The sequence below is a fragment of the Corvus cornix genome, chromosome 1A (genome assembly GCF_000738735.6).
Source record: "Corvus cornix cornix isolate S_Up_H32 chromosome 1A, ASM73873v5, whole genome shotgun sequence".
Lineage (NCBI taxonomy): Eukaryota > Metazoa > Chordata > Aves > Passeriformes > Corvidae > Corvus > Corvus cornix.
This window is the reverse complement of record NC_047057.1, coordinates 53,145,650-53,163,192: the sequence shown is the minus strand read 5'-3', so window position 1 is coordinate 53,163,192 and position 17,543 is coordinate 53,145,650. Positions and strand designations below refer to the sequence as shown.

The 17,543-nt window shown below is 43.0% G+C and overlaps 1 protein-coding gene across 3 annotated transcripts; it reads left to right on the top strand.

The window, feature by feature from the left end:
• Nucleotides 1–1,499: 1,499 nt before the first annotated feature.
• On the top strand, nucleotides 1,500–16,790 carry TMEM263 (transmembrane protein 263). Of its 3 annotated transcripts, none has more exons than XM_039570767.1 (4): nucleotides 1,500–1,592; nucleotides 5,020–5,081; nucleotides 10,272–10,341; nucleotides 14,151–16,790. In XM_039570767.1, exons 3-4 carry the CDS (start codon nucleotides 10,278–10,280, stop codon nucleotides 14,435–14,437), a joined length of 351 nt encoding a protein of 116 aa, XP_039426701.1. In that variant the 5' UTR covers nucleotides 1,500–1,592; nucleotides 5,020–5,081; nucleotides 10,272–10,277; the 3' UTR covers nucleotides 14,438–16,790. The 3 variants fall into 3 exon arrangements, with proteins under 3 accessions (XP_039426701.1, XP_039426700.1, XP_019148185.1); XM_039570766.1 differs by lacking the exon at nucleotides 1,500–1,592 and adding an exon at nucleotides 1,900–1,998; XM_019292640.3 differs by lacking the exon at nucleotides 1,500–1,592 and adding an exon at nucleotides 9,161–9,248 and having other exon boundaries at nucleotides 5,042–5,081.
• The last annotated feature ends 753 nt before the right edge of the window (nucleotides 16,791–17,543 follow it).

Here is a 17,543-nt window from a genome sequence, read left to right as displayed (position 1 = left end):
ATAGAAAGCACTGTGTACAGCTGGGCCTTAGAACAAGGGATGAATAGCAGCAGTAAGAAAATATCCTTATCTCAAAGACCAAAAAGATGTCAACAGTCGCAGGTGTCATCTATTAGAACCAGGCAGGTAAACACTAAATAGTAAACACATTCTGCAAACACTGAGTGTCTGCAGAGTTGCAGCCTTCCAGATGGAAATCAAGATCCCAGAGTAGAACTCCCGTGTGTCTGTGCAGTATTACTTCCAAAGAACATGACTAATTCATGCACTCTATGTGTCTCCCATATCCTGACAGAATCCATGGCGTGCTCCCTACCAGACACCACCCTCAGTGTTTCACTTGGATTCTCCCACATCGATGCTTTCACTCATTCAGATCCAAACAAGAGAATATGGATGTTATTCGTTCAGCAGGTCAGGAACGCCAAGTCCCTGTTATCAGCAAGCTCCTCTGAGCCCATGCAGCATTGCTCTGATAGATTACATTGACACACAAATAAAGGAGGAAGCAGAGGTGGTATTTTGTCTACATAACTTTTCTAAACTTGTGAAGCATTCAATAAAGCATTTAGTATTCCTGTGCTTCTGAGAGCAGTTCTGTTTCTAAACTCAAAGTACCTGCGCCTTTCCTCTCTCCCCCGGCCATCCAGCATTTCCTTATCTAACAAACTTGAAAGTCACTGTTCATCCCCAGGGATCCCTAGGGATGTACATGGAGAAGTCCCAAAGAAGGGGGTGAGCATCATAAAACCTGTCTTTCCCCAGCTATCCTCATTGGTGCAGTTACCTATCAAGCCATGCCCTTAAACCATGACTACCACGAATTTATTCTCTACAGGTGCCATGTGAGAAGCTCAGCTCACTCAAATAGCTGGGATAAAGGACGCAATGTAAATATTGCTTAACATAAACGCAGATCCTTGGGATTAGCGTCGTGGCTCCACAAGACGCCGCTGGCACTGGACTGGGTGCAGCTCCTTGTCGGAGTGTGCTGCTCTGTGCTGCAGGGAGTTTCTGCAGCCTCCCCGTTGTGCCAACAGCACGGGCAGGGTGCCCCCCAAGGAACCATGTCTTCTCCAGGACCTCTCGGCCGAGATGCTCCCCAGCCCAACTGAGCGCCACAAGCCCCTCTCCTGCACCCCGAAGCATCCCGGTCAGCTACGGCGACGCCGGCACTCCTCCCCTCCTCTCCTCAACCCTGCCACTACCCGGCATCTTCCTCCACCTCGGTGCCCGGCCCCGCAGGACCCGCGTCGTGCCTGCGAGACGAAGGTGGCCCCGGGCCCGCAGGGTCCACGGGGTCGGGCCGGGCCTGCGCAGGCCCCCGGGGGCGCGGCCGCTCGGAGGGAGCGGGCACGGGCGGCGGCGGCGCAGGAGGCGGGGGCCGGCGGGTCCCGGCACCCCCGGGGCGGGGAGGGGGCGGGAGCGGCGGCGCCCCCCGGCCGCCGAGGGGCCGCGCCGGGCGCTGGGGCGGGGTCTGCGGGCGCCGGCAGGGCGGGCAGCGGCGGGCGCCACGTCGGCAGCGGGGACGGGCGGAGGAGTAAAGTCTGAGCGGAGCCCGGGCGGGCCGAGTGAGCGGCGAGCGCCGTGCGGTGAGTGAGGGAGCGAGGGAGGGATGAGCGGCCGCTGCTCCTCGGCCCCGCCGCCAGCCGGGCAGCCCCCCGAGCGTCCTCCCCGCCTCCCCTCCCTGCCTCCCCGCGGAGAAAGGGGAACTTCGAGGGGAGGAGGCGGGAGAGCGCCCGGCGCGCCCCGGTGGAGCCTGCGGAGCCGCCGCCACCTGCCCCCGGCGCGGGCACAGCCCGGCCGCCTTTGTGCTTCCTGCCGCGGCTCCGCGGGGAGGGAGGGCCGGGCCGGGAGTAGCGGCTCCGCCGCGGCCTTGGCTGCCACGTCAGTGCCGCCGCCCTGCGCAGAGATGCCGGCGGTGCCCGCGCTGGCCCGGCGGGGCACACGAGCGGGGGTCGCTGCCGGGCCGCCTCCGCAGCTCCGCCGGGCACGCAGGTAGCTGCGACGGGAGGACGGGGAGGGGACTGCGGGGCTTGGGCCGCCCTCGGGCGGTGTGGAGCGGCTCCTCGGGTGCGGGGCCGCGGGCGGGGTGGGCTGCTCTGCCCTGCCGCTACCACCCTCCCTGGGCCGGGCGCCCATGGAGGAGCGGACCCCGCCCACCTGGGAGGGCAGCGGAGGGAGCCGTGGTCGCCTCGGCCTGGCTCCTGGATGGTCTTGTTCTGCCTCGTGAATTTCTCTGACCTAGGAGAAGCTTTGTTTCGGGTTTTCTTCTTTTTAAACTTTGAAGTGTTCGGATGTTTGCTGTAGTAACATGCTCTTTGTTTCATCCATGTCTTTCGAGTCCAGCTTGACAGAGTAGCATACGAAGAGGGTTTTTTTTGTGAACTGTTTGGGACCAGCTTAGCTTTCCACATTCACCTGGCCCAGGCGTTTATGTGGTGTGGCCTGGAAACAGAAGCAAGTTATTTTAGCCATATGGCTGTTTCTGGTCATTGTGTGAACCGCAGAGACAGCCTCTGTGGATGCAATTAAATGCTTTCTTCTGCTCATAATTGGGCTGAAAATGAGAGCTCCGAATCAGGATGTCACTCCATAAGGAAGATAAATACCAAGCACATGTAGCTTGTTTCAGTGTGTCCACTGTGTTGCTTCAGGCAGCATGCCCCTGTATAACTGGGTACAGGGTACGTACAAGGTTGCTTAATATAGCATGTAAATACTGGTTTGTATGCACATCAGTTTTAAGACTGCTTAGTAAATGTTATCCAGCATATCATGTAAAGCTCTCTTAAACTGTTAAACTATGGCTAAATATGCAGAAAGTTAGTGTTGCCTCCTCTGCGTAGAAATGGACAGTACTGCAAAAGCACAAACTGAAAAGTGGTCCTTGTCCAGCAAGTGACCAGGTCTGAATGTCAGGTAGGAGCCAACAAACAGGTGGTGGATGCTAGGAAAAAGATTCTTTATTTTGTTAGCAGAGGTGGCAGGGAAGTTCAGAAGCTGCTTTATCGCTGGCTGTTAGGCACAGTCAGGTTTTGTCTTTGAGGGCCTTCTGGAAAAGGAGGTCTGAGACTGATCTGGAGCTCAGGCATTAGGAAAGTGTAAGAAGAAATGGGGAAGACTCTTCTGAAAACTGAGCTAGCATGAAGCGGAGGATGACAGAACTGGTAAAATGGAGTTTTCATGGTCTTTCTGAAGCTGTACTGGAATTTACCATGTGCTTCTTAGGAACCAGTTTTGGAGAACTAGAAAAGGGGAATTCCGTTTCATGCCACCTTTGATTTTGTATCTTGTAAATCATTGCATCAAAGAAAACTTGATTGCCAACATCAGGTGTTCCCTAGAGCCTTTTCTGGACCCTATCTATGTTTTAGTTGACAGTGATGGAGAAATAGTGGATTCTCCATCCATGGTAGATATGATATAGTAATGTCCTGGGCAGAGTTAAGGGCTTTTTTTGCAGGAGATATTATACCTCTCTTTTGCTTTTAATCATGGTGTGTGTGTTTGGTTTCTAATACTGATATGTTGCATTACCTTCCCAGCTGTGTTCGGTATCCTGCATGCTGTGAGCTTGTTATGTACATTACTTATGGCAACTTCTTTTGGAGGAAGTTGTCTGCCTGCTGTAGGCTTGGAAGTAAGTCATGGTTCACACCTGGAAGCTTCTGATCAACTTCTTGGGGTCTTCACTTGAATGCAGTCTTTTTTTCATTTGAAGTGGGCATACTTGCTTCCAATCCACTCTTGCTTTGTATATAAATCAGAATTTTGAAACTTGGATTTTAAACAGAAGGCTTGTTGAAATACTCGCTGTGCTCTTGGTTTTTAGCTACATGCTTTCTACATGCCTGGATTTGTTTTTTTACTTTAGTGCTGTTAGCACTGACTCTTCTTGCAGAAGCTCAGTCAACTCTCTTCCCTGCAGTAACAAACTGAAGCACACATTTCCATGTTGGCTGCGCTCTGAGGGTTGTGTCTGAGAGAACTAAGAGCACTGAGCACACTTACCTGTGACATGTTACAAGCCCTAATCCAAGGAGTAAGGCAGTGAAGCTGATAGTGAGGGGTCGCTTGTGCAGCTGAAGCAGTACCCTGAAGAGCAGCCATGGATGGGATTACCTTTTTTGGCTTCATGTTTATTTCCTTGTTTAATTTGGAGAGCACAGCACTGTTGCTCTTCCAAAAATTTATTTCTTTAACTATCATACCTACAAATATTTTTTTTCTGTGTATGTGAAATACATCAGGTTCATTCAGAAATCTGCTGTAGCTGCTGAAAGAGGGGAATGCATGTGGCAAGGGTTGTTTGTTTTCCATCAGCTCTGTAGCCTGGCTTTCTAACTGCATAGCTGGTAGCCAGAAGGAAGATAAATTCTTTTGTGGTGGAACAAGGCAGGGAGATGGGTTTGTTTGCAGCTCTATCAGGTGAGAAGTTCCAGCACTGGCGGCTGCTGTCTGGAGCAGCATTAAGCTGCCGGCTGAAATTGGCCCCATCCTTGGGTCGTTTCATTGCTACCCACAAATATCTGAGTAGTGGCATTGAAACAAGCCAGTTTTCACTGCCTGCTGCTTGGGCCAGGTTTACTGTGCTGAGACAGAAGGGCTTTTTGTCTGTAAAGTCAGAAAGACACCGAGAACATCCGCTAAAACTCGGGAAGTTACACGTCTGCAATGGTTAGAGCCCACTTCTCAATGGAAGGCTAAAACTTTACACAAATTACTGTCCAAGAACTGCAGGCTCATTAAGAAGCATTTATGTCTTAGCATGGATTATCTTGCTTCATAGCAATCCTCATGGCAGCACACAGAGCAAGTAAAATTATCTCTGTTGCCAAGAAGGAATTGGTGCTTTGGTGACATAAATCTCTAAAAATGTGGTATCTTAAGGCCATACCAAGTGTGCTTCCTCCATACTGTGGGGATTTGTATTCCTGATTCCCACTGTACACCCATGGCAGGTGTGTGACAGTTGCTGTTCCATAAAATGTCATTAACCTTCTACCTTTCTCATAGGTGTACGCAGAATACTTTTGTGGAAACAACTAACTAGAAATCTTCACAAAGGAATATATTTGGTGAGTAAGTTTTATTTTAATCAGCTTTGATGTGAATGTATGTATAGCTCTGCCATTACCTCTAGAGCTTCTTGGTGCTTTCATTCAGGGTCTTATAACACTGTTAATGTTACAAATAGCTCTTGAATTAAAAACCCTCTTCTAAACAATTTCTTTTTTATTTTTTTACAACAGGGTAAAACAGTTCAGCTTTCTATGTCTTTTGTATTCTGTAAATATGGAAGTGTGTTTTCTTTCAAATCAGTTGAGTGACTTCCATTTTTATTTTTTAAATCTTTTTCATGTGAAGGCTATAATTTATTTTAGTGTGTTTTTAAGAAAGATGAGAAGTTATCCCATATCTCTTGAATGAATAGTATCTTCATGAGCATACAGGGGAAAAAACTCCAAGAGGTAGTTTACATTTATCCCTGTTTGAAATCTCTTTTAAGAGCTGGGTTTGCTTCCACTTCTTGACATGAGAAAACACAGATGAAGAAGGAAACTGGAGTGTGCCAGTGATATGATAGGTTTCTGCTTCATGAATGTCCCTATGAGTTTTGCTGGGCCTCATGGAGATCCTGCCTCATTCCATGTCATCATTTAATGAAGATGTTAAATGAAGCTGGAGGCTTTTCTGCAGTGACACAAGTGTCAGTGAATTTGGCATCAGAGGATGAAAATGCCGAAGAAAGATCTCTTTGCTTGCTTTATTCTTCCCTTTTTCTTTGGCCAGTCTGACTGTACTTTGAAGAAGATTCTGAAAAACATATCAGAAGAGTTCCAAAGTTCAGGTTTCTGATAAATCTTTGCCTTGTTGCATACACCTGCAGTACTGGTAATCATTGTGACTAATGATTCAGTGCACAGTGGGGACTTTGAATCTGCAACTTCCAAGCTTCCAGAGTTCCTTAACCTATATCATGTCTGAATGACTTAACTCTGTGCAAAAGTCTTACACTTGCATCTCCATGTCACTGCTTTCGATTTTAGCTGAGTTGTAATCTCTGTTGGGTCTCATGAATTTTGCTTTCTTCTTCTTTGTGGGGATGCATCTTCAGGAGAAATCTTGAACAGGATCATCCCTTAGGATACACTGCAGTCTCATGACCAGAGGATTCTGATGCAAAGCAGGGCATACAGGCCTAGATCTTAATAGTCAAAGGAGGCATTGAGTGCTTTCACCTTCATGGTATTATGTAAAATGTGGTGAGTGGCTTCTGTTTTTCTGTCTCCAGTTTTTGAAGATAAAAGTTATATTCCTGCCCTCTTGCTCTGAAGACTGGATGAAGTAATCTGCCACCAAGCAATTATTCCAGGCCTTTGACCTCCAGTCAATAGAAATACTCATCTTAAATCTCTGGAGGGGAGCCAGGTTTAAAACATGCTCCTGTGCATATCCTGTTCACCAGATATGCTGCACCTTGTTTAGCACACAGAATTTTTGGATCACTTTTCAGAGTCTTTCAAGTCTCCTGATGTGTTAAATTGGATACCAGTATGCTTAATGCAGACTGGAACGTAGATATTTGAAAATTTTCTGTAGAAGTCCTTTGTTGTATCTTGGTCTTGATTCTGTGATTCCCTGGAGAGCTTCTACAGAAAAACAAAAGGACCTGAATTGTGCTTTGTGAGGTCTTATGTGCCAAGCTGTGTTTTGGGTCAGGCTGTGAGCCTTTTCTGACAGTGATGTGATTCGGTTTTCACTTGCGCTGATGATATAGAACAGTGAGTAAAACCTAGCACAGGCTGGTTGGGCACATCTCTTGCAGCATCATAGAATCATCAAGGTTGGAAGAGATTTTCAAGACCATCCAGTCCAGCCACCCACCTAGCATCCCTGGAGTGCTTCTAGGATCTGTAGAACCACCCATCATACAGTAGTTTTCAACTTTCTGGTCTGCAAACCCCTGAAGGCTCCCTTCTGTGTAGAACAAATTCAGTCCTACCAACAGTGACTTACTTGCCTTAGCTGCTGTTCTCAGGCATGTGTAGTTCTCTGTTGAATTCTGGGGTCTGATAGCAGCTGGTTGCCAGTGCCTGGGCTGCACAAGATAAGATAGACCACTGGGGTCTTTGTAGTTGTGAGTGAGTGAAATATTTCTGTTGCAATGGTGTTAAACCATTGCACGTGAGTTATATGTATTGTGTAGTATTCCCGTCTGACTTTTAAGGAGAAGCTTGGGGTCAAGAATTATGTAACTTCGAAGTTCTATGGAAGGTAATGGGAAAGAATGCCTAATCTGAACCACTCTTTGTATATAGTGCTGTGATTTGACATGTGCTGCTATTTTTATACTAATATACTTTTTAACTAGACTAGAAACTCTGCTGTGAAATTCCCCTGCCAATACATTGCTTTGCTCATTTAGCTTTGCAGGAACTGAAACCAAATCTGACAGTCTAAGCTAGACTGTGGAGACTTATGAAAGCTTCCCTTACCTGTCTTGTCTGCCAGTCTTACTCTAACTCTTTCTATTGGACAAGTCTTATCTTAATTAACTACTGATATTATGTCGTGTACAACAGATTCTAGGGGCTTCATCTGGGCTGTATCTGCTGTTAGGGTTGCTGTATCCGGTACCTTCTTAACAGCAGAAAATACTAAACCTTGTGTGAAGTCTTGTGACTCTTTCTAGTGTTATGCCTATGTCCAAAACTGGTAACTTATTCCAACTCCCCTCTAAACTTGTTGGTAATCCCTGACAGTGTTTTCTCTGTCCTCTTAAGATTAGATAACTTCTCTGAATCTCTTATATGGAATTGTTGACAGAAACATTTTGGAAGCTCAAACAAGCAATTTTATCTGGTGTTCTTTTAGGAGTTACATGCTGTCTAGATACAAATAAATTGGTGGAGGTAGTTCTTTATAAAAAAATAATTTACCTCTGTCTTTACTCATTTGTCTCCATTGAGTCTGCTTTAGAACTGTTTTGATCACTTTTTTATTCCTTTGTTTGAATTAAGACTTGCTAGGCTCTGACTTTTATTTTACTCTCTTTAGGACTTTCCCTAAGGAAGTGGTTAAACTCCTTCCACATTCCTAGTAGAGTAATCATCTTCATGACTGAAATGGCCACATGTTAATTAGGAACATAGTTGCTTCATCTTGATACAGATGTTTTGATTGATAATGTCAGGCCTGTCAGTTTCTTCTGTCTGCTCTTTCTTACAGTGCTTTTTATTATTTCAAGTTGGAAAAAAGCAACAAACCTACATGTGACTTCACACAGTGAGGATGATAACCTTTTATTTCTTCCAGCTTGCATTAGATGAATGCAAAGATGTCACGTAGTATCTGAATCAGGTCCTTTTCCAGAACCTGATTGCCTTCAGTCGCTTCCTGTGATTGGTCAGGTTCTTTTTTTAAATTTTTTTCCCCCTTATTTGTGATTAAATAAAATAACAAGGAGTTCTATAATTGATACTTTTAAAAATTGTCTTTTAGCCCTCATGTGTTTTAGTCTCCCAGTTTGCTGTGTTGCTACTCTACAACTTGCTCACAAGTGGAAGCAGAGGGGTGGACACTGATCTCTCTGGTGACCAGTGACAGGGAATGGCATAAAGCTGTGTCAGGGGAAGTTTAGGGTGGATATTAGGAAAAGGCAGCCCCACAGGGTGGTTGGGCACTGGAAGAGGCTCTCCAGGGAAGTGGTCACAGCACCAGCCTGACAGACCTCAAAAAGTATTTGGACAACACTCACAGGTGCATGGTGTAATTCTTGGGGCTGTCCTGTGCAGGGCCAGGAGTTGGACTTCAGTGATCCTTGTGGTTTCCTCTCAACTTGGGATATCATATGATACTTTCCTGTTTCTTAGCTATCATGTTCACATGTCTGGCTTTTGAGTGGTACTTGTTCAGCATTTCCATCAAATTGGCCATCCTGGTAGTAGGTATTTTTGCTTGCTTTCCTGTTCAGCTTCTGGTGTAAAGGTACTGTGTTTTCTGAGCCCTAAACTGATACCCTTAGTGCTGATTGGGAGGACTCTTTAATGTTCAATTTAGGCTTGCTTCTCATCCAAAGATCTATGATTTAGCATGTGGGTGCCAGTTTTTACTGTGATGTTTTAACTTCATAATAATACTGTGAGGGTTTTAGCTCTTGTTTTCCAGATGAGTCTTCCCACCTGCTTCTGCCTCCGCATTCCTTCTTCAGATCCCAACCACTGCTTTCTCACCCAGAGGAGGTACAGAGAGATCTGAGCACAGCAAGAGAAGTAGGAATTTTTGTGGTGCTTGTTGACTCCTGGAAGAAATTAAATTATTTAAAGACTTGTGCAGAGGGAAGAGAACTAAGAGGTCAATGGCAGAAAGAGAGAAGGATGCTGATTGGTGTAATGTGACTTGTTTTTCCTTTTTCTGACCTTGGTTCCTGCTCAGGAGGGAAAGCAAGATTAGCAGGAAGATTCAGGGGAGGAGGCAGGACTTAATATCAAAGCATGCTTTGGTGGGGGAGGAAAGCAGGAAGGAAACCTGGACTGGTTATTACTTTCTTCCACTCCAGAGGAAAAATTCTGTAAGCAGAGCTGCTGATTTGAGCTTTCTCCTATGCTTCCCCTGTCAGGCACTGCTGCTCTAGAACTGCTCTAGTAAACTGCTTCTGGTGTAAAAAAATCTTTTCTGAAACCTTTTCATTGGAAAGTTTGTGTAGAGTTAAAACAGCCTAGTTCTGCTGCTGTCACTGCACCATTTATGCAGTTCTGTGACAAGATAAATTGTGTGTTTCTGTTGCTGTTCTTCCATCTTGTTTTCATGGCATTTGTTCAAATTATGCTACAAGGACTTTTAAACAGCTTTCCAGGTATCAGCAGATCTCACAAGCATGCTGCTGTTGTTTCTCTAGTGGCCACTACCTCTAGGATCACTAGGCTTTACTTTTTCAGTACTTAAACATAAGCTGTTGTATAGCAGTTGCTGTTTTGTTTTCCTGATTGTTGTCTTCCTGATTGGTTTTTTTTTTGAGATGCACTTGATGGTGTGACTGCTGATGTGGTGGAGAGCACCTTTTTCAAGTACTGAGTCTGGTTTAAGAATGCAAAAGCACAGTCTGATAATACAAATAGGAGCAGTTTGACAGGACTTGCTAGCTTATCTAATAATGAAAAAGAAGTTCTCTTTGTGGAACTTAAGCTACTTGAATTTTGGATTAATGGATTACATTTATGCTTTGCTGGGCAATATGTATAGCACATGTGAATTTCTTTTTTTAGGCAATAATGAATCAAATGGACAAAAGTCAACAGGAAGTCCCATCATACCTTCATGATGAACCACCAGAAGGTATGTATTAGTTTTCATGATATGAAGTAAATTATTCAGAAGTTCAGTTCTCTCTTAAAGAAATGCATCTGCAAGCTGAACACTTTAACTTTCTTTTATGTAACAGTAAACAAACCATCCCTGGGATGAGATAGGCCTGGATTATTGTTCACTTCTGCATTATCCTGATTACGAAAAGGCCACTGAATATAACTGAGTAAACAACTGTACCTATAAATTATAGAGAAGATGGGCAGTTACTGAAGGACCTAATTTGCAGATTAGTTTCCAGAGATATGAATTGGTCTAATGGGTATTTATTTATTCTATTCATTATGTGAGATGGAAAGAGCCCAGCTTCATTTTTGGACACGTTGCTGTGTTCATAATGCATGTGACTTTTATACAAGATGTGTTTAAAAATATATAGAACTTCATTACTGCTTCTGGAGACTGTTTTCCATCATACAATTAACCGTGGTTCTAACTGTTCACAATCTCACAGTTTCATAAAAACAAGCACGCACTTGACTTCATTAACGAAGTGACGTCATGGTCCCCTGAACCCCTGAATATTAAGCTGATTATTAGATCTGCAGAGGAAATGCAGTTGCAAATGAGCAGAGTTTCTTCCAAGCTGTGGACTGGCAGGATTGAGCAGAGTCCTGTTTGCATAATGTGACTGGAAGCATACTAGATCAAAAACCGTTCTTGGCACATAGGTTGTCTGTGTTCTGTCTGCTTTAAAACCCAAATGTGTTGGATGTAGAGGTCGGTGAGTCATGATTCCTCTTGGTTCATTGCTCTTCAGTTTATAATGGCCCTTTAAAGTTCTGTTTGTTGGTCTGCCTTTTTTTCACCTTATCTTTTATATGTTGTATAACCAAACAATTTACTTCATTTGAACGACAGAATTATCCATTAACTGTAGCAGAAAGGGTTGAAGTGGAATAACTCACTCTCTTCTTGACAACTATTAGGCAGGAAACACTAGCAGAAGAAGATGAGAGGAAAGGGAGAAGTAGATTTTCATGGCACAGTGCTTCTTCAGCTCTGTTATACTTGAACTTGTTATAGTAGCATGGTGTGGGGACAGAAACTCTTGCTCTTTTTGTGTTAAGATCCCAGAAGCATTTCTGCTAGCAAATGCCAGACTGGAAACTATACCTTAATGTGTTACCTTCAAGTCTAATTTTTAAGGCTGTGTTTTGTTTGCTTAGTTCTTAGGGGTTTTTTTGCCTTAAAGATTTAATTGTGTTCTATACATGGTAAACATCATGTGTAGAAAGTCAACAGTGGTCTGAAAACTAGAACAATTTTTTTATTAAGGCAGTGAAACAAGTGGGTATTTTTTATCTTCCTAGAATATTCACTAGGTTTTCCAGATTCAGAGCATAACAGCAGAATTTGATCATCACTGGTTATTCCAAAGTTTTATTTCAAATTTGTGAGCAGCTAAGACATATTTTCTTCTGCACAGTTTTCTTTCAGTATGACAATAACCAGTTTGAATATGAAGTCTAAATTAGATGGAGAAAATTGGTGTAGTTAGAGGGAGTAGAATGAAGCACAGCTCATCTTAATGTAAACTCCATCCTTGAAGAGGCTTTTTCCTTTTGGTTCTGGTTCACATGTACTCTTCAAGCCTTATGAGTTTAGTTAAAATACTGGAATACCATTGAAAAACAACCTCCTTTTGAATGTTGGGCAAGGCCTTATACGTGATACACTTACACCATCATAGAAAGATGGCCAAAATGTGGATGGAAGGATACCAGTTCAATGCTGGCAAGATCATCTCTCAGACTAGGCTGCCAAAATACTCCTTAGAGGAAAGGCTCAATTCCAAAACCAATTTCCAGTTTTTCCTAAAGATAGAAACAGTTGTAGTTTGTTCAAATCACACTCAACAAGCTTGGCGCCCAAAGGCTTTAAAGAATGTGTGGAAGAAGCTTTTGTGCTCCTGCTTTTTATGAGTAGTGCTATTCTAATGCTGTATTTTCTGCCTTGCAAGTGGCACCAACCTTTGCAACCTAAGTTCATTCAAATTCTTGTTCGTTCTTGGATTCCTTTCAGCGGGAAGCTGGCTGCAAGATAGCCTGGTAGAGCCAACTCCTGGATAGGGAAGTTGTGTCATTTTCTCAGTGCTCCATAAATCACAGAGTATTCTCAGAGTAAATACTCTGAGTTTCAAAGCACCCCACAAGGATCATTGAGCCCAACTCTTTAGTGGAGGGCCCATGTGGGGATCAGCCCACAACCTTGGTGTTATCAGCACCATGTCTAAATGACTGAGACAGTCTCCATAGATTTAGGCATGGTCTGGCACTCTCTGGAAACATACTCTTTAGAAAAAAGGAGACCAGGGATGTGTATCCTAGAACAGAAATCAACTGGCAATAAAACTTTGCAGCTCTGGGCATTTGCTAGACCTTATGGACAGTGCAAACAGGACAGAAATGGAATGTCAGCCATTACCAGAAGTTAGTTACACGCTGTCACATTCTGTATTCACACTTGTGAAATAGAGTAGATGATGTCAAAGGACTGGCTACCTGAACTAATGTAAAGAAAAACACATAAAGATTACTTTTGTTTGTATCTCTTACTATTTTTAAAGTTAGTTATGATGGATCATTTCTTCCTTACATCAGTTCTGATTAATTGAAATCAGCTCTTAAAATTCTGTGGTGTGAAACTTTATGCCTATTTCACCCTGATTGTAGTGAACCAGTTAAGTGGAAGTGAAACAGTTTCTGACCAAATTTGTTACAAGTTCTATTAGTCTGGTCACAAGAATCCTCTAGTGAATTAGACATTGGATTTTATAGCAGACTCTGCACACTTCCTTCCGAGTGTGATGCTTTAAAGACCTTCTGTAAGTAAATAGAAATTCTGCTCTCTGTGTGCTTGTGTTGGCAATGCATGTTTGCTAGAGATTTCCATGTTGAAAGCTGCTGGCCTAGAATGAACCAGGAAGGGTATTACATGGCTTAAAGTACAAGGCTGTCATTTATGTTTTCAGTTTCCATTACCCTTTCTATTATCTATGTCAATTTCTTAAATAGGAGACTAGTGTAAGCTGGAAGGACTTTCGGTATTTTCTGCTCCTTTGGGCTTCACTATTCTGTATCCTTGTTTTCCTTTTTGTCAACTTCGTAGGAAATTCTCTCATCTAGGTGGCACCTTTTGTTTTGGAATTATTCCAGGCATGCCCATAGGAACTCTGACCTTTAGAGTTTTTTAATGAATTCTGAGTCCTGGGTCAGTCCTGGCATTATCACAAACACATTGGCAGTGCATGGGAAGTTGGTCACCCTGGTTTTCATCCAGTAGTAGACGAGTGCTGGGATGTGACTCTCGGAATCTGTGCCCTGGATGCAAGTTGTCAGCAGTGAGAGTGCTGGGGACAGACCTGTTCTGCTGCTTCTCCTAAGGTGTGTTGCAGTGGAAAGTCAATGTGTTGGCAGGGCTGAACAGAGGTCTCTGGTATATCCAGAGCTGATTTTTCTTTCCTACTGCCTCCTAGACTCATTGTCCTCCTCCAAGCATGTTACTTCTGCTCCTGACTCCCTCACCTCTTTATTTCATGTTTGTTTCTTCCCTAGCTCTGCCCACTATGGTTCCACTTGCTCTTTTCTTGGTTTCCTTGTTGTTTGTTATTTGGGACTAGGTGGTGTATGAGCATCCAAGAAAAGCAGCCTGCAAGGTAAGTATAGGCTGTGCAATAGCTGTTGGGCTAGAAAAGGAAATATTTATGAGTAACACTTTTTTTGAAAATGCTTAAATCCTAGTGCTGAAATTGATTTGCTTGTTGTTTGTTCCCTTAGGGTCACTCAAAGACCACCCGCAGCAGCAGGCTGGCATGCTTTCTCGTGTGACTGGTGGCCTCTTCAGTGTCACAAAGGGAGCTGTTGGTGCCACAATTGGGGGTGTTGCTTGGATTGGAGGGAAGAGCTTGGAAATTACCAAAACAGCGGTCACATCTGTGCCTTCTGTGGGAGTGGGTCTAGTCAAAGGAAGTGTTTCTGCTGTAGCTGGAGGCGTTACGGCTGTAGGATCTGCTGTTGCAAGTAAAGTGCCTTTAACAGGAAAGAAAAAGGACAAGTCTGACTAAAACCAAAACTGAGACATACTCGATTCTCCAGAATGTTGCGTCAGTGGCATTAAAATCTGCTAGGATTGGGACCATGAGAAGCCATGTGTCTTAGACACTATCTTCTAACAAGTTGTGCAAGTAACTTGATGTCATCTGAAAAGGACAGAAGAAGCTTGGCTATCACAGCGTATGAGGATTTATTAGAGCCTAGATTGAAGCTTTGTATCTGGTGAAATGTTACATTTGATAACCATAGAAGTGAGTGTATCTGAAGGAGTAATACATATTTGAATATTCATTTACTGTAAGTCTTCTGCAGTTTTGGACTAAAATGTGAATGTAGAGGCTCAGTAGTCTCTGCGATGCCATCGATACAATGAGATGCCAGTTACTGTTCTCAGTGGTTTCCACATCCTCTTTTTAAGGATCCTTCAGCTGTGTAAAAGCATTGTTGGATGTACCCAGTCTTGGTTATGAACCTGTATTTGCAGGCAGCCTGTAAACTATCCCTGACTGCATTCTGCCAGTGAAGACTGGAGCAAAGAGACTGGAGGTGTGCAGAAATTGGAAATGAGAATGGGAGATAGAAGTGAAAACGTTTAACAACATGGTAGAAAGGATCATAAAGAGTAAACTAACTTAATGCCTTATTAGAAAAAAATCTTCTTTTACCAGGTGAAGCTGTGTAAAGAACTTCCTGTTGTTTCAGTGCAGTTTACAAAATGAGCTTTAGGCTCTTTATAAATCCTGCTATCTGAAACTTTGTCAATTTTTACTGAAAACATGATCGCTCCATCTCAGGTGTATTTAATACGCATCTATCTCCTGCAAGTGAGAACTTGCTTCTAATAAACTTCTTATAGACACTAGAAAGAATGACAGCCTGTGGAAACTGGGCTGATGTTTGTGGTCGTCTAGCACAACTGTCTAACTTGCTAGAAATTCCTTTGTGTAGCTGGAAACCACTGAAGAACTAGCAAAGCTGTTCTCTCAACTCATGATGCACCAGGTTAGCTTTTTGCTCTTTTAAGCAAATGCAAGGAATTTTTCACTACATCTCTTATACTTTTCATTTTGATTTTTGAGTAAAATGCAATACTTTTATTTAAAGCAAACCAAAAATGGTAGATGAGGCCTTAAAAAAAAAAAAAATTCAAGTAATTTGTATACTGACAGGTTCCAAATGTTGACACCTCAAATGGGAGCATGTGTACATCCTCTGCAGTGTGTGAGGCAAAATGCACTTGAAATGGCACAGCGTGAGATTGCCTTAAAATAGAAACGATTTGTGATCTTTTATTTGTGTACTGACTTTGCAAATAAGTAACCTCTTTGGAAGCCCATGGAAGGCATCTGTTCATGTTGTATATGCAGTATTTTCTAAAATCTTGTGTTTCTATGGAGAACTTGTACGCTTACTTTTTCAGTGGCTGTGGTTGTACTAGAAGGATATATGGGGGGGACTTCTTAAAAAGGCAAATATTCGAAACATATCACTTGTCAAACCTAGTCCTCTGTTCATGGGTGTTGAAAGTACACCATGTCTGAATTATGGTACTGTCGTCACCCAGTCTGTCTGAGCCATTGGTACTTCAACTGCACTCTGTAACAACTTTATTTTATATCAGTGATTGTATATGTTGGAAGCATGATACTTGTAAGCATGGGAACTTGGGGTGGTGGGGAGAGAAAAAACCCAAGAAATGGTGTCTGCTCCTTCTATTAGATGCACCAGCTGCTTGGTTCTGATCTGCTGCAAGGGTGTAATGAGGTAAGTTTATGCAACAAATGGAAGCCTTTAACTTTTTTTTATAGTCAAAAGCAAATTGCATAGAATATAGTATGGTTTAGAGGTACCAGTTAGCTCTAGAAACGAGCTAGCCTGGGTATCAGAGGCAATCTAGTTGCAGCATGTAATTTAGTATGGTCTGCTCCACTGCAATTTCCAATGTAGCCATGTCCCCCAAGTGCTGCCACTGAACTTTAAGAGTCACCTGTTTGGAGCACAGTGATAATTTGCGACACTCAACCAAACCCTTTCTAATAGTTTTTCTGAAAACCCATTTTTTTATTATATTTTTTAATTTTTAAACTATGAAACTTGCAGCAAAACAAGTGTGGTCTGAGATAAGCAATGTTAGGTATGTAAAGAGTTGCCAACACTTCATTTTGTTTTGTTCTTAACATATCCTGTAGCTATTATTTTGAGTCTTGTAACTGAAACTTTTACATGGCATATGGTTTTAGTTTTCAAAGAGCTTTGTCCTATATCCTGTGTGTTTCCATTCACTTATAAAACTTGCTTCATCTTAAAAACTTGTTCCATTTCTGTCCTGGCACCTGTGAAACATTAAATTGTTGCTGTTTCAGACATTTGAAAGCTTCCTTAGCTTTGTGGAAAAAGGCATACTTAGTTACACATCTTCCCACAGTACCATGCTCCAGAGTGTCTTTTATTTGTATCTACTTAGCACCAACCAGCTCTTAACAAAAGGTGTAACTTCAGTGTGTAAGCTGTGCACAGACACAGCACAAAATCCTTTGCACTAATCTTCTTTTCCCCTGATCAATGATGCTTAGGAATACCCACTTTTAAGATCATAGTGAGCTGAATGGAATATGGAACTGAAATTTTCAGGGGGAGTAGTGAGGTTGTTCTTACATCTTGGGATTGTTTTTGTGGTAGCTTTATGTCACTTTCCTTTTCCCAGTCCCTGTTTCAAAAGGGGAAATATTTATGAAGGCAACTTGTATGCCTGACTGCTTGCTATGTAATGAAAGGCTTACTCACAGGCTGGTCCACAGTCACTGTGAGTAACAAGAGATGAGGATTTCAGCAATACAGTGTTTTGGTGACTGGGAGCTTTCCTGAGGTTTTATTGTAAATGAATCCTGTGAAGAAGACAGAAACAGGTCCCAGGCATAGAGTTATGAATGAAGGATTGACTGAATTTTTATCTGGTAGTAGAGAAAAAGCATTTCTGCTCAAGCTTTTATTTTGAAAGGGGAAGAGAAATTGAAACATTCAGAATGCAAAATGAGTTTGTGATAATTCAGGCTGTGACTCAGTTAAGGAAGTACATCCTTGTCCTGTTCTGTTGCCACTGGAGATAATGTGATGGGA